The sequence below is a fragment of the Excalfactoria chinensis genome, chromosome 12, assembly GCF_039878825.1.
Source record: "Excalfactoria chinensis isolate bCotChi1 chromosome 12, bCotChi1.hap2, whole genome shotgun sequence".
In the NCBI taxonomy this organism is placed as follows: domain Eukaryota; kingdom Metazoa; phylum Chordata; class Aves; order Galliformes; family Phasianidae; genus Excalfactoria; species Excalfactoria chinensis.
This window is the reverse complement of record NC_092836.1, coordinates 17,844,692-17,865,733: the sequence shown is the minus strand read 5'-3', so window position 1 is coordinate 17,865,733 and position 21,042 is coordinate 17,844,692. Positions and strand designations below refer to the sequence as shown.

Sequence of the window (21,042 nt, the reverse complement as noted above, 5' to 3'; positions counted from 1 at the left end):
TGCCTAGAGACTGCTCCAAATGACTTTTTAATCACTCCGTGAATCTGTGATTTTGGCTACTATGAGTATGGACCATGTTAAGTGTAACTGTGATTGGTGGAAAAGGTTAAGAATCCTCAAACGCTGCCCCCTTCCTGTGGGAGAGCTGGAATTGGCCAGATATAGCAGTTGAGTTGGTAACTGAACAGACAAAGGCACCAGAGCACTGTAGTATTGATTCTTCTGTCTGAGAAGTGAGATGGCCAGGAGAATCCTCTGCCTGCATAATGGTTACATGCGTTTGTCAGCCAATCAGAAAATAAAATCCAGCTATGATCGAAGTCTCTTGGTACTTACCGCTTTGCATAATGTCTTTAAGGATCTGCTCTTAAGCAAAAGGTTTTTTGAAGCCTGAGTGAGTAGGAGGGGAGGGAAACGGATCAGTTTGCAAAGATTTGTGTGATGCAAAAGTGGTGCTGCATTTCTTCCCTTGCTTTTAGAAATTGTCTCCTGGTACAGTGCAAATGCTTCCTAAATTGTGCATACCGGTCAGCCATAGCTTTAGGAACAAAAGGAAAAGGACATCAGTATGAGAATATTCTTCTATATATTTAACCTGGATTTGGCCTGCTTTAGAAAGCCGTGTATCTCCAGGAAAGCTGGAAACTATTTCTAGCTCTGTGGAGAAACTGCCATTGCAGGCAAACATCACTCTTCAATTCCCTGTTCTCTTTGTTGCTGGAGATGAATATAAATCGCTTCCTCTCTTGACATGCAGTTTCTGTGGATGAAGCGTTAATTGAATGTTTGTAGTGTGTCAGGGAAAAGAGAAGTCAGCTGATTCCCTGAGCACGTCTCTTTCTTCCTTTACCTTCTCCCTTCCCGTAGCCCAGCAGCTGGTGTTTCTGGGGGTGTGACCGCAGACCACCCTGCTGTTGGGTAGTGCACCCAATGCTGTCACCTGGGAGCTTCAGCGTGAGGCTGCAGCTCCTTACTTGGTGAGTGAGGTACTGCTCCCCAGGATGCTTTCCTACCGAAGAGCTTATCCTGAACCCCACAGCCATCAAAATGGCCTGGCTTTAGAGGAGAAAACAATCCACTGAAGTTAAATGGGATCATTTCTGGGCAAAAACTGAGGTACGTGTCAGAAGAGGGAGCTGTGGGGGTGATGTCTGGGTGGGGGGTGAGCGCCATGAACAACTGGGGATGCTGTGGCACACGGTATCTCATAACCTGCTTAGCAGCACCTGGGACAAGCTGGATGGCTTTGAGTGTGTGAATTTGCCATCTGCAAGGAAGTTTTTCCATGCTAACTACCCTTAGATTTTTATCCTCGCTCCAGCCCTGTCTTAGCAGTAACCTAGCGCTGTCACCAAGCAGGCTAAATTAGCACAGTAACCCAGCACCAAAAGCATGTCTCATTCACTGTTTCTTATCCCTGCAGTCCTCTTCCACACTACTGACTTGCTGCTGCTGTCCTCCAGACACCCGTCAGGCTGAGAGTATCGTGATGTTCTTCATGGTGTAATGCATATAGTTAACCATGAAGATGGTTTCTCAGCAAAGTTCCAACAAGTGGTACTACAAAGGTTGATCCCAGTTACTCTGAGAGCTCATGGCTGTGCAGTTCGCTGATGGCGGCAGCTGCTCTTTCAGCTGATGACCAGAAGGGTTAAACTAAGCTGTTGCCTGGACGGAGCTCTGGCATTGCTTCACTTCCCTTTCTCCACCCCTTCGGTCACTGTTTTCTTAGCAGCTGTCTGGAAGCTGTTCCACTCAGATTTCCCCCCCTCATGTGCACCTACAAAAACACTCTGGTTTGGGCAAAGTTTCCATTGTCACATTTGCAGCCATCTGAAAGCCAGAGCCAGGCTTTGGTGCCTGAGATATAGGAGATCTGAATGGAGGAGAAAGTTCCCTTCTCAGCCTTCCCAGCTTCTGAGGGTGCTAAGCACCTTGAGGTCATCCCTGGAGGATAAGCTTTTTGTAACAGGATAAAATCTCCTTGAGGGGTTGTTGCTTCAGCTCTTCTGTAAATCTACTCTGCATGTATAAATGCTTGGTCCATTCAGTGAAGCAAGGCTGCTTGGTGTTGATCAGGTTAGCAATCTGTGGTTTCTATCCTATGAAAGCCTAAGAATATCCTTTTTTTCTTTTTTTCTGTCTTTTTTTTTTTTTTTTTTTCTTCATTTTGGGGAAATGTCAATCTGCCTGAGGGTAGGTGGAGACCTACAGAGGAATCTGGGCTGAGGCCCCGAAGAGAGGTTGTGGCAAGGTGGGGGTGGGCCTCTTTTTCCAGGTAACTTGCAATAGGACAAGAGGGAATGTCCTGAAGTTGCTCCAGGGAAGGTTCAGATTGGATATTAGAAAAAAATTATCCTCAAAAAGGTGAGGTTTTGGCACAGGCTGCCCAAGGAGGTGGTGGAGGTTTTCAAGAACTGTGTAGATGTGGCACTGAGGTTTAGTGGGCATGGTGGTGATGGTTGGACTGCATGATCTCAATGGCCTTTTCCAGCCTTAATGATTCTATGGTTCTATGACTGAAAGCCACTAGAAGAGCCAGCTTATGAAGTGGTCAGTGTACTGTTTCCCTTCAATACTAGCTGGGGGGAGTAGGCAGAGGCATCTGCGGGACCAGGAGGAGCTCAGGGATGCACTGGCCTTTTGTTTCTACCAGGTAATTGAGAACTCTGAAGACCAGGTGATAAACCACTCCAAGCTCCAACATGGACAGAAAGGAATGAGGGTGGGGTGGGGAGCAGCACCCCGGGGAAACCCTGGCTCCGTCCTGCTTCCCACTGTGGTACTTTATGATAGCATCTCCAGACAGAGCTGTTATGGTCTGTGTCTGCAGCCCCTCCGGGATGGGTGTAAGCAGGAGTGTTTGCCTGCTTGCAGTTATCTCCCTGAAGCTGTAAGAGGCAGGGAAGGTCAGTGCTATCTGATTCAGCCAGGGGTTGTCCTGTTCCAAGGCTGTGGGTGAGGGTGCAGCCATAGCAACTGGCTCCGCAGGGCTCTGATGTGCAGCCAGCTCTTTTGCCACCTCTGGCTATCTGCTGCCTCTATCAGCTGCCTGCTTTGCTTATGCCTGTTGCTAACCCTGCTGCCTGCTTGCTAACAAATGCAGCGACATTCAAGAAAGTAAGAATCCTGATGGAGAGCTTGGGGTTGGTGCTGAATCATTCCCTCCACTAGGAGTAGATCCACTTGCTTTATTTCAAGAAACAGTGAAACAGTCTCTGGCTTTGCTCCCTTTTTCTCACCAGACAGGTGCCAGTGCTTCACTTCCCTGCAGCTGGTGGGCTTCCCTGTGGTTACTGCCCTTTGCTCTGAGCAAACTTGTCTCAGAGGTTACATTCTTTGCTGCAATTACTCCAACTCTTTCCCCACCTCGTTATGGGGCTTCCTTTACTGCCAGGTCTCAGAGGAGAAGCTGAGATTAAAGAGAGCAGAGATTATTATAATTAATAGCAGTGAAAATTGGCAGGGTATTGGCAAGGATTTGAGGGATGCATTGCACCTTCCCTCCTGCACCTTCCTCCTCCCACTGCTGTTGCTGCTGTTTGGGATATGCTGGTAAAAGGTTATTGGAGGTGGTGAGCTGCTTTTTCACCCACCTTCATTTTGAAAGGTGCAGTGTTTCCCTTGGACTTGAGCAGGGGCATGTGTATACCTCCCTCTTTTATCATTCCCAACCTATCTTGGGTTTAATAAGAGGTGTCCCCTTACATCTTCGGACACTGTCATGTACCTTAGGTTACTTGAGTGTCATAGAAGTTCTGTGCGCAGTAGGGGACTGTGACTGTGGTACCACAGACCACCGTGGTTTAAGAAAGCATTCTATTGCAGCTAAAACCATCTGAGGGACCACGTCCTTGCTCTGGGTGCTTGTAGGATAAGGCTTCCAGTTGGTATTTGTAGATTTGATTTTAATGTATTAATATTAAACATGTGTGTGGGCTCCATCTCCTCCCCAGATATCCTGGGGGCACAAAGCATCACAGAGATTTTGGCGAGCTGTGGTTTCAAACAGTGGGAGTTGTAGCTTCTACAGCTCTAGGCTTCTGTGATCAGCTGTAGCTCTTGGGAGCATGCAGGACATGTGCTGGCTTCTAGACCCACCAGACAGCAGCATTAGCCAAACATGATGGAGAGTGCTTCTGATCCTTCATGCTCCTGGTCCTTCCAGCTCCTTTCAGCTGCAGGCTGGAGCCTGATACTGTTGTATCTAGGAGGAAGGAGCTTGCTGGTCTAACCTTATACATAACCTAGGGCAGGAGAGCCTCTATGTTGAAATGAGCTGTGGCTGTGAGACACATAATGTACAGGAATTCTTGCTCAAGCCAGCCCACAGAAAGGCTTTTAGGGACTGCTTGAACTCTTTCTCACATCATTCTGCACACGTGGAGGGTGAGCAGCAAGTATGGGCAGCCACAATGGCTTGTCTGGTCATCAGCATTTACAAAATGAAATGACCTTCCTTTCCCTTTCACTCCTGTTCCAGGCTTTGATACATGCTCTGCATTGGCCACACTGCATCTTAGGATGTCTTTCTCACCAACATTCCTTGTTTTGTCCAGTGACAATCTGTATGATTTCAATAATTAATGAAGGTTGGTTTTTCTTGTTCTATTTTCTTTTTCTTGCTACTGCTAATTCTCTGTCTGTATGGAAATTAAAGAGATTCACATTGATTTTTCTGAAGTCAATTCCTTAGCAGTCTAAGCACAACAGCTGTAATCCATCCATTGCTATCATCATCCATCTCTATCTGCACCAATTTAACTAATAAATCAGCTGAAATTCCCGAGGTTAGTTAAAGTTAGCCCCTGTGCCTAAATCAAAGGATTTCTGCGGTTGTGTCAAGCCTGCAGGGAAATTCCAGCTGGGGACTCTCTAGCTGTTGACCTAGAAGGACTTAAGGCTTAGGGGGAAGAAGGTATTTGAGCCTTTTCTTTTCTTGAATCTCAGTCTTGGCTGATATAAAGCCGCTATGTGTCCCTGTAGGACAAAGTGTGTGCTGTCTTGCAGCTGGTAGTACAGTTGGGTCAGGACACATTTTAAGCAACATGTTGGCTGATGGTGATCCCACCCCAAGTAGAGGTAAAATGCTGGATAAAGGAATTGAGTGTGCCCTCAGTAAGTTTGCAGATGACACCAAGTTGGCAGGAAGTGTTAATCAGCCTGGGGGTAGGGAGGGCACTACAGAGGAATTTGAACAAGCTGGATAGCTGGGCTGAGGCCAATAGGATGAAGTTCAGCAAGACCAAGTGCTGAGTCCTGAGTTTTGTTCACAGCAGCCTCAGGCAACAGGTTTGGGGCTGGAAGACTATGTGGAAAGAATGTACCTGGGGGTACTGATCAATGATTACTTGAACGGGAGCCAGCAGAGTGCTGGTGTAGCCAAGAGGGGAGGAGTCTGTGCATTTGTGTAGTATGCCTTTTGGATGTCCTTTGCTCTGCAGCTTTCTGAGGGTAAATTTTGCTGGCAAAAAAGTTTGCAGTTCAAAAAAAAATTAATTTTTCTACTTTCTTTCCTTTTTCCTGTTTCAGCTTTCTATAGCCTTGTTAAACGAAGCCTCACAATAAAAAAAAAAAAAAATCCAAATTTTAGGAAAAACATACTGAAAATGGAAGGCTGGAGTTGGAATCCATTTGGTTAATAATAAATAATCTGGGGCTCAGAAAAATCTCAGTTTTGTGTTTTTTTTCTTGTTTGCTTTTTTTTTCTTTTTTTTCTTTTTTCTTTTTTTTTTTTTAAAGCAGCTGATGAACTACTAGCTTGAGTTGCTGCTCTAAATACTGGCCAGGTTCTTTCAACTCTTCTGAAGGCAAATGAGAAACAGCTGCCAGGTTTGCTTGGTGTTGCATGTCTGGGATAATGAAAGGGCCAGAGAAACTGGAAGATCTGTAATTGTGAGTGAGTGCTCAGCCATGCGGTCTGGGAGCCCAGGCTGCTGGGAGTGGCAGCTAGGCATGTGCTTGATGTGGGATCAACCTTCACCATACTTAATACCTGCCAAACCCCAGTGTGGCAGATAACTCTCACTGGCTCCAGCATGGGATGTTGAAAGTGCTCCTGTCCAGACAGTGAGACCAGTCTTGGTGATGTGACTCTGGGTGCACCTCCCAGCTGTCTCATTGTGCTGCTGATCAGCAGTAAGGGGCCTAGAGCACTTCCTGCTGGTGACAACAGCTGGAAATCAGTGGGCAGGTTGGAGTATGATGCTGTTCCTTCGTTCCTTCCTTCCGGCTCACGGGGGCACTTTAGCTTCCTTGACTACTACACATGACAGCTGAAGTTTTGTTCTCTGTCTGTTTTGGTGATTTTAATTTTTACTCTATTTTGTGTCTCAACTTCCGTTTGGTGCAGTAAAGCCCTTTCCTCTTTGACATCTTGAAAGGGCTTGTCTGCATCCCTCTGTGCTTGTAAAGCCCTTGCTGCTGTGCAGTTCTGAGGCAACTATCCCCTGTCCAGCCCATGGAAGAGATGAGCGGAGGACTGTGTGCACTCTTTGGCAAGAAGAAGCCTCAGTGACCTGAGCTGTGCATTTGGGCTTCTCTCCAGCCCTGCTCATCATGGGTGTTGAGCATAAGCCTGATAGAGGAGATGAGCACAACTTTTATGGGTCCAGCTGGAAGCAGCACTGATGAAGCTGTGATTTTATAAGCTGTGATGGTTCCCAGCCATTACCTGGCCAAAGCCTTGAAGTGCCTGAGAGTAGTTTTGTGAAGAATAAGAAACTTGTAGGGATGTTTGTTGCTTAGCTTACCCCAAGGATATGAATGACTTTTCTATTGAACTAATTTAGCATTTATAACAGCATGGCTGCGCTGCTACCAACAGAAACATCAAGTGATCTTCAAGTGCCTCCTGAGGTAATCACCACTGCTGCTACTGCAAGGCTCAAACAGCTGTGAAAGCATTTTGTCCCTGGTCTAAGAGGGTTTTGCTGTTGTTTATTTCTATGACTACAACAAGGTGTTATCCTGCCGTGCTGTATAGGGGGCCAGCAGTGCTTCATTCTGGTGTCCAGGCATGCTGCAGCATTCCCGTGGCAACAGCACATGCATGGCTGGAGAACAGATCATAGTAGCTTCTCTGTACATGCAAACATGGAAGGAGTTTGCTGAGGTAAGAGCACAAATGACATTCAGAGGAGCATTTTGGCTTGGGAAAGACAGACTTTCCAGTGCCTAGGGATGTTTTGTGCAATGCTAGAAATGCTTGTGATTGTGGTTTGAGTGAGGTTTCTTGGGATCTTGTTTCACTCTGCCAAAAAAGGGCTATAGAGCAGATATCTGAAGCTTCTGCCTGTCCCTCAGGGTAATAAGGTTGGCTGTATATTTCCTTAGAAGATGCATTAAGGCTTGCTTGCTGTGGGATTCCATTCTCCAAAGCTCACACACACTGATTAAGGGTCCTGTGCAGACACTGGGCTACAGGATGAAGCAATACTGGGCCTTTTTCCGGGTGAAAAGAAGCACTTTTGCTCAGTCTACCACAGCAGTTTTTGTAAGTTTTCTCACAGACACCAGGTGGTGGAGACAAGTAACTTTTGTTAGCATGTTTCTTTTTGTGCTGCCTGTTCCCTCCATGCACTTGATTCCTAATGGATCTCAGGATGGACAGATGAAGTCAGTGCTGGCATGGCAGTAGCCAGGCTTCAGCCTGATGCAGGTGTGGCCAGCCACAGGGAGCTTGCTAGGACTGGGACACAGATGCTCGTGGAAGAGACTGATAATAGCAGCATTTGGTTTCTTGGTATTGCTGAAGTTGCATTAACTTTTACCTTTTCTTTGTAACCCCAGCCCTGATGCAGTGGCACATTACACAGAGGACAGGTGAGCTAGGAGGGTGTGACTGGATGGAGGAGCAGCAGCTTTCAGTGCAAAGAAGCAGGACACAGGCAATTTGTTTTTGTTGTTTCACTGCAGGTTGTTTTCCATGTTTGCAAAAAGATTTCTGAGCAGGGTGTTTCCCTTGTTTCTGTGTTCCTCATAGAACCAGGCTGGGCTATAAATCCCCCATCCCCTCCATTTTGTGTCTCTGTCAGAGTGAAGGTACTAGAAAGAGAATCCTTGCCCAAAGGCTTCGATACCTCCAAGCCTCTCCAGGAAACATTTGGCAAATGCTTCACCTCTGTGCTTCTGCTGCCTCCCTGCGCTCCCAGCCCAGCAGCACCTCCACAGGCTGCAACATCTTCTATCTTTAGCTTATCAGATCCAAAATGCACATTGGCCTCATCGCATGCTTAGCACTGATTGTGGTACATACACAAATATTAAGTAATTTGCTAATGGATCTGTCATGGGCTGATGGTATTTGGGCTCTTTGTTTTCATTTGGGTCCCCAAGGGTTGGATATTTAGATGAGATGGTGCCCCAAACTGATGCCAGGTACTTGCTTATCACTGTCAGAAATAGAGGAAATATCGGGGAATTGGAAACGCAACTCCAGAGCTAGATTTTGGGGGTCTCTTTTTTCAGAGTGGAAATTAGTGCTGGGGAAAAGAAGAGGCCAGACTGCCCCGTGGGTCAAGTAACACTGTGAATCTGGCTGTTCCCATCAGATCTCTTTAAATCCAGCTCTGCTTGCATGTTGAGTCTGATTTAAGCAGCATGAATGAATCTTTGCCAGCAGGGAAGCTATGTTTGACTGTGGAGGTATTAAGATGATTTGAACACGAGAAGTGGTAGTTTCGAGTAACTGAAACTTTGCCATATAAAGCATTATTGTCCTGCCACAGTAGTCCTCTGGCCAGGAGAGCACAGCTGCACAAAAGCTCCTTTTCATTTTATTTTTTTCTTTCTTTCTTTTTTATTCTCTCTCTCTCTCTTTTTTTCTCCCCTTTTGTTGTTTCTTTAAAAATGAGTACCTTGCACTGGTTTTCTGGCATTGGTCATGATGGTATAGTTGGCGGGATGCGGGCCCTGAGCTCTCAGAGGGAGCTGGGGCTCAGTGCTCCGTGGGGTAAACTCCTTTTAATCCTGGGAACTGCATCCCAAGCAGAGCCACTCATAAGTCTGGATTTAGTTCAGATCCAGGCCAAATCCCAGCCCCATTGAAGTTGAATGGGAACTTTAACTGCTGGTTTCAGAGGGATCAGGGCTAGCTGCTGAGCACATCTGCCCTGACAACCTCAGCAGCCAGTTCCCCATGGGATGAAAGATTTGTGGAGCAGTTAAGATGTCACTGGGTACCCTCACTGAGCTTTCTCCCTCCACCTCAAGACCAGCCCAGGCTTTGCTCCCATTCAGCCCCTGTGTAACCTCTCTGAGCAGCAACCACTTCTGATCCTTCAGCTCCTTCTTGAAACCATTTCATGTCCACCAGTGCCTGCTTTGGATGTGGAAGCAAACAGCTCCAGGACAATTTCCCATCTTAAGCAGAAAAGCACTGCCATCAGTGGCATCATAACAGGGCTGCTTCTCCTCCACAGTGCCATAGAGCTGAGAAAAACAATTCCACACAGATAGCTGCCTCACTGTGTTTATAAAATGGATTATATATATATATATGTATATATATATATATCTGAAAACCCAAAAGGATATACTCAAAATCCAACTTGTAACTGGGAGCAGATTCTCCACTTAAAAGAAAAAAAAGAAAAAAAAAAAAAGTGTTTGAAATTTTGTTTTTAAAGTTCTTGCTTCAGGCTGAGGATGATGAAAAAGCAGATGGATGTGTGACAATGCTCCACCTCTGCAGGTCCCCAGGTGCTTGGAGCTCAGACCTGAATGGAGGCCACGGTGACCAAGTCATGCAGCCAAGTTGATTTTCAGGCAGTGTAGGCTGTTTTATGAAGGTAAGGAAATATACTCTCTCTCTTTCTCTCTCTCCATACATATTTATATATATAGTATATATATACACACACTTTGATCTATTGAGGAGGAAAAAGCAACTGTGTCATCTCATGCAGGTGGCAGTGAGTACACTAGAGTCCCCTCACTTCCATCAAGTATTGGTGGGGAGAAGCTCTGACAGAACAGATTTGAGAGCCCAGTTCCTGTCTCTACCTTCCTGTGAAGGAGACAGTACTGTCCATGCCTCCCTCCCTGATCTCCTGAGCTAAGGAAACAGCGGCACTTGTGGCTTTGGTGATATACTGGATAGCTTGTCCTGTGTCGTAAGGGATGAGACGAATAGTGGTGGCTATGAGGCTGCTTAGGGTTATTGGGAGGGCAGTCTTAGGCTGGGTGCTTTGCAGAAGGCCTGGAAGGGCCAAGATGACTGCTCATTGTGAGTACAGCCAGACGTTATCCGGGTGCTTTGCAAGATTAATGAGAGGTTCTTAAGGTAAAAGGAATTAGGCTGGCAGATGACTGCATCATCTATGTGCAACCTTGTCTAAGCATATTTATATAAATCATGTGGAACTCAAATTAGAAATTCATCCATCTGCTCTGCAGCAAGTCACTGTTCTACTGGCAAAGCAGGCCAAGAAAATGCTCTTAAATTTGTAAGATCTGCCTCCAACTGAGGAAACTTCATACCCTGGTCTCAGTTCTGGTGGGGAGGCTGAGGTGCTGCACGTTCCAGAGGGTTTGGGGCAGATGAGTTTTCAAGCAGAAGAGCTGTGGGAATGCCCAGGCATTGCTCTCGGGACCACAGCAACAGGAACAGAATGCAGGGGAGAAAAAGAGCTCAGAAACCAAGACTCAGCCACATTCACCTGTGCAACAGAGGTTTGTACTTACTGACACAGTAACTATTTCTGACCAGGATGGTGTCTGGTGGATAGGAGGAGAGCAGGCATTTTTTGCTAAACACGCTGTCCTGCTTGGCTCTTGCTTCTCCCTGAAGATATTCTCTAAAGGCTGCAGTGCCCAAACACCAGGGTAACCTTGTGCTGAGTTAGCACACTGAAGACGGTAGGAAAATGCCCTCTGTTGTCTCATTGCATTTTCCCTAGGTGCCAAAACACCACAGATGCTGGTAAGAAGGGGCTTGGGAAAGAACATGTCTCCATGTCTCCATGAAACCTTTGTGCTTCTCTTGCACTGCTGTTTTATAAAAAGGCAGAAAATAAAGAGGTCTGGGACCACTGAGCTCCACAGTGCTGCAGGGCTGGTAGGAGCTGCAGGCACCCTGTCCTTCCCAGCCAACTTCTGGTTTTGAGTAAGTGCTGCCCTTTAGTCCTTCCACCACGCTGTCCCTACTTTGAGAATGAGTTTTCATCTGGAAGGATGATAGCTGGGCTGGTGAGGAGTGTTATGTGGTGGGGTGTTAGAGCTGCCCACCCTCTGCTTACATTGGAATGCCTATACTTGTGTCAGTTTTGACCAAAAATAACATCTCTTGTCTCAAGTAGTTAAAAGATTTGGTTCTCTTAGGTTTGCCTGAGCTTTTTGGTCCTAGCAGCAACATTATTCCCTACCCCAAAGCAGGACCGAGCCTCCAGCCTGTGCCCAAGAGCTGCACACAACTTCTGCCACTGCAAGGAAACAGTGCTGATATGGTGACCTTTGTGTAACTGCTGCTTGCAGTCCCTACCTGACATTTCAAGAGCAATTATAAGAGCAGGGGATATGATAATGGGGGTGCTGAGCTAAGTAGATTAATCTTATCCTTGCTGGCAAGGTACTGGGATGAACAATAGGCTGTCCTTTCTCTTTCTGGAAGTCCCAGTTGATTCACACCTGGATCCACAAACAAGAAGCCTGACTCCTGACCTGGCAGAGTTTCACCACTATTTGGGCATTCCTGGGACTGTCTATGACAGTAGCAGACCTGGACAAGGGTGAAATATTTGACTTTTTGGGGTGGTATGTCCATCACATCGCTGGGATGGGACAAGAGGGGCCCTGCTGGTATTAGTGTCGGGAGGAGAAAGCAGGTAGGTCTGGGCAGGGGAGAGCAGTAACAAAGAGGGACTCCCCTGTGGCCCTTCTAAGCACTCCCAGCCTCTTTTACTTTATTTGCTGCTGTTGCAATCGTTGGAAGCCCCGTGGTTGTTTTGTTGTTGTTGTCGTTTTTGTTGTTGGCTGTTTTTAATCTGAAAGCAGAGATTTGTGGGATTGGTAAGAAGCTTGGCCACTGGAACTGACAGCCCTGGGCTATGCCTGTCTGCGGCCATCAGATGCTTTGGTTTGACATCTTGTTGCTTTAGAGACAGGTAGCAGAGTAGAGCATTTTAATCTGTAACCTAAGCTTAAAAAAATAAAAAATAAATAAAATAATATTAAAAAAAAAAATGGAGAAAAGTACACAAAGTAGGCCATGACAACAGTCTGTGAACATCTGAGATCCGCTCCTAATTAACAGCAGTTCCCATCCCAGAAATCATACCGTTCAGCAAAAGTTAATCATCTTTGCTCATACATACAATGCTCTTCAAGAGGGAATGAGTCACCCTCATTGAAATGTCTAATGTTGTGAAATCCAATGTGACTGATGTAATAGACCCAGCTAAGCTCTCCAAGTTGGCTGGGAGAACCAACAGAAATATTCAGCCTGTCTGTAAGCTGACTTCATTGAACTTTTTGTGTTTGTACCCTGGCTGAGTTTAGCCTTTACTAGTTAAAACAGTCTCACAGGGAATGGCCAAAGAAGGAGTTGGGTGGACTTGTGACTAGGGACTGGGTGGCAGAGGGACAGACAGAGGCCAAGAGCAGTGGTACTACCAAGCCTAGTGATACTCCTGGCCTGGAGCTGACTGTTCCCACCGGAACAGAATGGTAGCACTGGAATCACAGCATACTACATACATAAGCATTCACAAGCCTGAGTATTAATACTCCATTTTGTGGTTCAAAGAGATATATTGGCTGAATTCAGAGTTTAGATCCTGCCTTGATATCAGCTGCTCCCTCTTAATTTAAGTGCTATTACCTGCAAATGTTTCTTTCAAGCACTGGGTGCCATTTGCTTGGCATCCTTTGTTTAAATGTCACTGTATGAATTGCTGAAAGTAATTTAAATACTTAAAATCATATACCACAAATCTAATTTTATTTTGAAATACCAAGCCAGACTTGTAGCTGATGCAACCAACAGCAGCTCCACCCAGCACTCTGGGTTCCTGTCCCAGTTCTTTAATGATTTGCATTTTCAATACATTCCACACAACAAATCTGGGCTCTCAGATTTCTTTTTCAGTGCACTATACCACTTTGCCAATGGCTTTTACTTGACCTGAATGGTTTCCAAGGAAATAATGTTTCCCCTCAGGAAATGCCACCATCACCCAAGACTGTCCTAACTTTCACAAGAAAAGCCTGGCTCCATGGAAGTCATAATTTCTCCAGCTCCTGGCAGCAGCCTACTCCGATGAGCCATTCTCCCACCAGGATTCACTTCCACATCCCTGTGGCCACCTGGCTTGTGTGGCTTTATGCTCATGCCTCCAAATGCCATCTCCCACAGTCTCCTAAAATAAGGTCCAAGCTGCTTTCTAATCATGCAGCCTGCAGCTCTCCAGGACACTTATTTTGTCATGTGTCCTCCCTGCTCCGTTCCATCCAGGGATGAGTCTTGCTTCTGCTCCCCAGAACATACTTAAAAGTTGCCTGGTCACTTCTCTCTCTGCCTGCTCTTGCCTTGCTGCTCAGACTAGGAGTGAAGAAATGGTGATACAAGCACAACGCAATCTGTGCAGCAACAGCACGATCTGCTTGCAGGATCTCGTTCTCCTTGGGTTTTATATGTCCCCAGATGTATATCTCCCTTCTTGCAGCAGAGGTCAGCACGGCGCACGGGCATGGTGAAGGAGGGAACCTGTATCTCCTCTGGGACAAGGTTTGCAGCGCTGTCATCTGCTCTGCAAGACCAGATAAGCCCTCTTTCAAAACTCTTGCTCCTTTTTATGATATTACTGGTCATAAAACCAAGGCAAGGAGAAAATGCGGGTCCACTGTGTAACTCTCAGAAATGAGTCTCACATATATTATATTACATGCTGTGTATTTTGTGCCCATCTGGATGAACTGGAGGCTGCCTTCCTGGCTAGAGGACTATCTCATCTTTTCTCCTTTCTCTGCTGGGTTTTACAGGGAGTCTTGTGGACATCCCAAGCTGTCATTTAGCCAGTTGTCCCCAAAAGCAGTGTAAAAAAATAATTTCCAGGATAAATTAGATTTTGGCTTTGCAGATTGGATTTATTTACGTATTTTTCCACCCAGGCAGAAGCAAAGCCATGTCCTCCTGCTTAGTGTTTGTGGGTGAGGTGCTTTACCAGGCAAAAGTCATTTGACATTGTTCTATTGGGTGTCTAAAGCTAATGAACCTGGATTAGGCAGTGCGGAGGCTGGGGAGCTAGGTTTCTGCTGAATATGCATAAAGGCAAATATGAATTCTAAAAATTTTAGGAACTATTTCTACCCTTGCTCAGTGCTAATGTTGATAAAAAACAGTCACAAATTAGTACAGGAATAGGAAGAAAAAATGGGCTTTGTCTTTCCAACTGCTAAAACTGGGCATCTATTTTTCTACCAGGAGTTAATTTCTTACATGCAATAATGAAACATGGAGTAAACTATTTACACGTGCCCTTCCCTGGCAGAATAACTCCCACCTCAGTTAAGTAAAAAGGAAGAGGAGCAGAAGTTAAATTAAACAAAACAAAACAAGAAACATTGAAAAAAAAAAAAAAAAAAAAAAGTGATTAAATCAGAAATGTAGCACTTCAAGGAGGATGCCAGCATCAGATTAACCTTTCTGTCTGGTTCACTAGCACCTGAGTGCTTGCAGAGGTAATGAGGAGGCAACCAGCTCTACTCTACAGATGGGAAAACTGCAGTACAGAAAACAGCAATTTCACCGAGTGTCACAGAGCAAAGCAGAAGTCACCCTGGTGATTCAGATGAATCCTGAGCCAATTCCCAGCTGAAATACAGCCTACACAATGCTGCTTGGAGCATTCGTGGTGATGTGCCTTCTGTGTGATGTTCCTGACCGAGGTCCCAGAGAGGCAGCAGGCTGCCCTGTGCTTAGGAACTGGTCAACATATCGAGCCCTCGGTTCCCCTTAGGAGTCAGCTATGACAATCGTGTTTCTGTTTTTCCTGACAGAGAGAATCCTGGGGCATGGGGGTGGCTGACTCACCCTAGACAGCCTTCTGCATGGATTTCTTCAGCATCCTCACTTACCTGTCCTTCAAGACCCAGGACAATAACCAGAAAGATGTACACAGATCTGCATATTAGAACCCCCTGTCCAGTTTTGGCGGTACGACATGGAGAAGGAAGCAACCTGCTTTAAGCACTTGGGACTCTTTGGAGCTGAGCTGAATGCTGCTCATTTCTGGATATGTACTGAGTTTTGATCTCAGCAAAGCTGTGTGCGTGGTCAGAATATCATCACCAAAACACCAGAGCCCGCACTGTCGTGCTGGAGCATCCTCATCCCAGACAGGTGCTTCTGCTCTGCCTTGTTTTTTGTCTGCGGAGAAGGAAATCAGACGTGGCGTGCACGGTGCAGGAGACCGAAGGGGATGCCTACAGCGCTCTGCAGAGCAGAGAGGTCTCCCTCTGCAGAAGTCCTCCGGCAGCAGGTGGCTGCGAGGAGGACGCAGGCGGGGGAAGGGTCCTATCGGGTGAGGATCGCCACATTGTTTCCACTCACTCCTCGGCTGCCCTGCATTTTGGAGTAGCTGACTCAAGAGGGCAGCAAGCCGACGGGCTGCCACCGGCTCCAGCGGCCAGCCCTGCCCCGCTGGATCCCTCCGACGGCCTCCGCGCGAGAGCGCTGGGTGTCGAAGGAATGCGGCGGGATGAGGCGTGCTCCTGATCGAAGGACACGGGAGGACCCGGCGGTTCTCTGCTGCCCTTTCCCCACGCCCCTCGGCTCCTGGCTGGAGAGGCAAGGGTGCCTCAGTACTGCCAGGTGAAATCTGGTCTCACCTCTGCAGGTGACACGAGCGTGGAGCATGTCCCGTCCTGAAGCTTACGTGGTTGTCAGTGTGACCTCGAAATGGAGGTGAAATCTCTCCCTCCTGCTGTCACCGTGGTTACAGCTGCCTCCCTCGCACCTCCGAAGGGGAGCCAAGCAAGTTTCTGTGCACCGAGAGCTCCAAGTACATGCGGCGGACAAAGGGCTTTAGATAAGCCTTCCTCGTACAGCCCATTGCTGTTCTTTGTATGGATCGAAGGTGCTTTGTGAAACACGTGGAAAGGTCAGCTATTTTCACCACGGTTTGCATAAGAACCTCAATATCCTTTGCTGTGAGAGCTGCGTTGGTGACTTCCTACTGCAGCACTGAATCACAACAGCTTCCCACAGCAACCAGCAGTAAAAATAAACCAAACAAGGGGAAGTGGCTGCCTTCAGCCGTTCTGCTTTCTGGGACACACGCTTGAGTCACGGAACAGCGACGACAAAGACATTTATTTTGCTGATAGCAAAGAAATCCTCAAAGGGCTCCGAGCACGGCCCTGCCGAACACACACAGCCTTACGGGACGCTCAGCCTGCTTGGAGGTAACGCGCTCAAGCGCCGTGTCGGCTCTGCGTTTCCAGAGGGGGCCGGGCTTAAGAATTGGCCTAAGAGGAGACGGGCACGACGAGGGCCGCCCGCCTCGAGGTCCCTTCCGCAAACGGGCGGGGAGCTCCGCCAGCACCGCTTTTGTTACGGAGCGGCACCCGGCGGGACCCCGCGCCCCTTCCCGCGCTTTGCCCCCGCCCCCTCCCGCAGCACCTCATTGGTGCAGAGCGCTGGGGGGGGGGCGTGGTCTCTCAGGGGCGGGGTGTACTGGCCCCGCCCCCGCCCGCCCCCCGCGGCATGACACGCACGGCCGGCGGCGAAGCTCCGCTTTAATTGAGGCCGCCGGGATGGGGCGCGTCGCGTAGCGCGGAGCGGGGCCGCTGTGCTCCGGGCAGCGCGTACCGACAGCCGCGCGGAGCCCGGCACGGCGAGCCGCCGCGGCGGAAGGGGGAGGGGGGAGGGCTGCTTTGGAGCCCCATGAAAACGCAGGTCTGGGGGAGCTCCCCGCGGGCGCCCATGGCTGCGGCGATGCCGTGCAAGAGCGCCGAGTGGCTGCAGGAGGAGCTGGAGTCGGGCGGCGGCCGTTCGCTGTTGCTGCTGGACTGCCGTTCGCACGAGCTGTTCGAGAGCTCGCACATCGAGACGGCCATCAATCTGGCCATCCCTGGCCTAATGCTCCGCCGCCTCAAGAAGGGCAACCTGCCCATCCGCTCGATTATTCCCAACCACGAGGACAAGGAGCGCTTCGTCAAGCGCTGCAAGGCCGACACCGTGCTGCTCTATGACGAGGCCACCGCCGACTGGCAGGACGCCGGGGCCGCCGGCTCCGTGCTGGGGCTGCTGCTCCAGAAGCTGCGCGACGACGGCTGCAAAGCCTACTACCTGAAAGGTGAGCTCCCCGCCAACGAGTCTCGTCCCTTCTCCCCCCCCCCCCCCCGCTTCCATCTTCCGCACAAAATGGTGGGAGTTGGGATCGCCCCGCTCCCTTCTGCCCCTCTCCATCCCCCGGTCTCCGTGCCCGCCCCGCCGCGCTGTCCTCGGCCGACCCCGGCTGTGCCACCGCCGCCCTGGGGTGCCCCTCCTCTCCAGGCCTCCCAGACCCCTCTTCCCCAAAAAAGCGTTCCTCCCTCCTCCCCCCTCGGAAACGGCAGATTGCATGGGAGGGGGCTGCCCGTCCCCGGCAGGGCGCTGGAGAAGTGAGGGATCTCCGGGTACTGCACACGTGCCCTTCGCGGCGGCTGGGGGCGGGGGGCCGTGTCGTAGCACCCCCCGGCCTCCACAGCTGGCGCCGGTCCCGCTCCTCTCCGGTCGCTGGGAGGCGGCGTTGAGAAAGAAATAACAGCTGGGCCGAGGCGGGGGAGGCCGCTGTCGGCAGATCTTCCACGACGTCGCTGCTTCTCGGGAGCCCTCAGTTAGGGGAGCTGGGGAAGCCCCTCCCCCCGATACGGGCAGGGAAAGTGGGTGTTTGTAGAGGAGCCGCCCTTCCGAAGTGACCGGAGGTGCCCGAGAGTCTGGCCCCAAGTGAGGGGCCCCTTCCCCACTCCTCCTCCGGAGCCGTTTTTCCGCTGCCCGTCTGTGCGGGTGGGTGCAGCCCCCGCCCGTCCCGGTGCGCTCTGCCGGTGTTCTGCCTTGCCCGCGGTCCTTGAACCCGTCGCTTCCAGTATGCAGGAGCAGCGGGCAGTGCTGAAGTTGTTCTGAGCGCGGCACGAGGGGGCTGAGCAGCCCCTTCCTCTCTCTCTCTTTCTTTTTTTTTTCCGGGAAACTGAGCTGTTTCGAATTAAAATTCCAAAATGGCTTCTCGGTGCTGTCGGCCGCGGGAGGAGGAGGAGGAAGGCTTGTTGGTGAATGGATGCGGCAGGAGCTGCCTGTCCTGCTCTGTCACCCTGAACCCACTGCTAACAAAGTTTCCAGGAGGCCTTTCTAATTAAACCATTTGTCAGTGTCAGCTGCTGATGGCTCTAAGACAGTTTAGTGCTTCCTGGAAGGAGGCAGGTTGGTAGGGGGTTTTGCTTCTCTCTGTCTTTCTTCCCATGCTGTTGAGATGGAGAAAGGCCTTGGACATGAAGGGTTTCATCCCTTCAGTCCTGCTTTGGTTTAGGTGAAGGGTGACCCTGTTCTGCTGTCCTGTCACAAAATGTGTTTGTAGTGATAAGTTAGAGGTGAGGATGGCTCTTTCAAGACATACAGCCTTTTTCCCTGCTTGACGTTTAGTTATTGTATGGGTTTTTATGGCCTGGATATTTGTTGTTCTTAGTTTTGTCTTCACAGACTCAGATACCACCTGGGTAGAAAAGCATGGAAGTATAATAGCTCCTGCCTAAACTGCCCCAGCCTGGCATCTCATGGAGCTAAATGCAAAAAGATTGTCTCTTGCCATTTGTTTTGTTTTTCAGTGTTTGTTTCTTCCCGTGCAATTGAGATTTGGTTGGTATTTGTCAGACTCAGCAAGGAACTCTCTTTGCTTGGGACTTGTATGCTCAGAAAGAGTGTGGGAGAAGCCTTCCCTTGGGTGCTTTTTGGGTGTTTGAAGGTGTGTGCATGTGTGTTCAGGTGGAAGAACATCCTGTGCGGAAGAGTAAAACATGTTTCTCTCTGCCTTTTCCCTTTCCCAGGTGGCTTTAACAAGTTTCAAACTGAATACTCGGAGCACTGCGAGACAAACCTTGACAGCTCCTCACCCAACAACTCTCCCCCGGCATCTGTCCTCGGCCTGGGAGGACTGCGGATAAGCTCTGACTGCTCGGATGGGGAATCTGACCGGGAACCCAGCAGCGCAACGGAATCAGATGGGAGCCCCATTCCCAGCAATCAGCCTGCCTTTCCAGTCCAGATCCTTCCATACCTGTATCTGGGCTGTGCCAAAGATTCCACCAACTTGGACATCCTGGGCAAATATGGCATTAAATACATCCTGAATGTGACTCCCAACCTGCCAAACATGTTTGAGCACGACGGAGAGTTCAAGTACAAGCAGATCCCCATCTCAGATCATTGGAGCCAGAACCTCTCTCAGTTCTTTCCCGAGGCCATTGCTTTTATTGGTAGGTAGCTGGCAGAATGTCTCTTCTCATGCTCACCACTTGGGAATGTGAGAAGCAGCTTCCCAGTGCTGCGGTCGGTCTCTGGCCTTACCTCTCCGGGACATTACATTGTTGCTAGCTTAGCAGCTGGATGGCTCACTGCTGGAGTGATGCCTTTGGTGCATGTTTGCTGGAATGGATTCAGGGAGTCTTCCCCATCTGAAACTCCAGCACTCCAGCCAGGTCTCCTGTGAGCAGTGCTGGGGAAGCAGCCCTGCTGCTTCTTGCCCTTCAGTGGGTGTTTGCTATAGTGTGAAATCACTGGGTTGAGGCAATGTGGAGCTCTGGGCACCTGCTTTGCTTGCAGGAAGGAGTACTGCTGGTAGCTCTGTTATTGTCTCTGTTATTGTGAATAGTGCCAGCAATTTCCTGAGTGTGCTTAGAGTCTTAGGGTGGGGAGAGCAGGGTTCTCAGTAGAAGACTTGCTAGTCCAGCTGTGATCCTGCTGGAAGACTCCCTAGTGTAACTAACTCCTTTTATGGTTATTTTTCCTAAGGTAAGTGTCAACACAATGAGTGATTATAATTATACTCCGGAGTTCTGCTGGAAAAAGTGCTGTGCTGTGCAAGACAACCTCTGAGGCAGCCTGGGCTGGGTGTTGAGACGGGCACAAGGGCAGATGCCTTTTCCCTTTGAACTTTCCCCTGAACTTTGAAAATTACTTCTTTTTCTTGTGGAAATGTCTGTTGGGCTGAAAGTAGATGCTCACTTCCAGTGTGAGCTGCATGGTGTGTTGGGATGGTCATCAGCCTCATCAGTCTTGACTTACTTGAGAAATTGAAACAGATCATCATTAGCACTATTAAAAGCTTGATGGCTTCTTATTTGGTTGAAAGTATAGTGGGGTAGGTATGGGCAAGGGGCACCTTTGCCTGTGTCAGGGACCTGTCTGATGATCTGTCTGTACTTCCCGTGCAGAACTCATTATTAAACTTTTTGGGTGGCTCACAGGGTCCCTGCTGGCATGTGGCTTTTGGGAGCTGTCTTCTCCAGTCAGGCAGTGTCCCTGTGAACACAGTGCTCGTGCTTTCCATTTAATAGCAGGAAATGAAGGATTACCTCACTCTAAAAACTGAACACCAAGAAATGCAGCACAAGTTAGATGAAAAGCAAAAATGCCTTGGAAGAATATGGAGTAGGAAGAGAGTGGCAGGAGGGCTGGATGTGCTGGGGGGTGATTGCTCACAGCACTGGAAATCCCTGCCTGGTTTTAGAGGCTAGTACAGGGTCCTGTTGTGGCTTGGGTATGGATTGCCTGTAGCTTCTTTGCATTCCCCCACACTGATGATGCCAGAGTGTCTCTACATCTGGCTTTGCCTGGGAACCCTTTCTCTTGCCACCTTCTCTCTCCCTGCCAAACTCTGTCAAGCAACAGATTGCAAATATAGCTGCCCAGAAGTAAGTGAAGCTGTGTACTTGTATGCGCTCAGTGGTGTGTCCCTCTTATAGCACCAAGATGTCAATTCATAAAGGGGTCATGCTGTTCTGGCTGTGAGAGAGACAATGAGTATGTGTGTGCTTTTCAATCAGTGGCCAAGAAGGGGAAATGTTGTT

General features: G+C 48.9%; 1 protein-coding gene across 3 annotated transcripts in view; it reads left to right on the top strand.

Moving 5' to 3' along the window:
- The first annotated feature begins 16,686 nt into the window (after positions 1-16,686).
- Positions 16,687-21,042, top strand: part of DUSP7 (dual specificity phosphatase 7) — a 46,242-nt gene continuing 41,886 nt past the window's right edge. For 2 of the 3 annotated variants that reach the window (XR_011905101.1, XM_072347169.1), the window contains exons 1-2: positions 16,687-17,297; positions 19,021-19,449. Coding sequence is in view for 2 of the 3 variants with exons in the window: in XM_072347169.1 (XP_072203270.1) it covers positions 16,886-17,297; positions 19,021-19,449 (841 nt within the window). In the remaining variant the exon portion in view is untranslated. The remainder of the gene's footprint in view (positions 17,298-19,020; positions 19,450-21,042) is intronic. The other variant, XM_072347170.1, reaches the window with a different exon arrangement.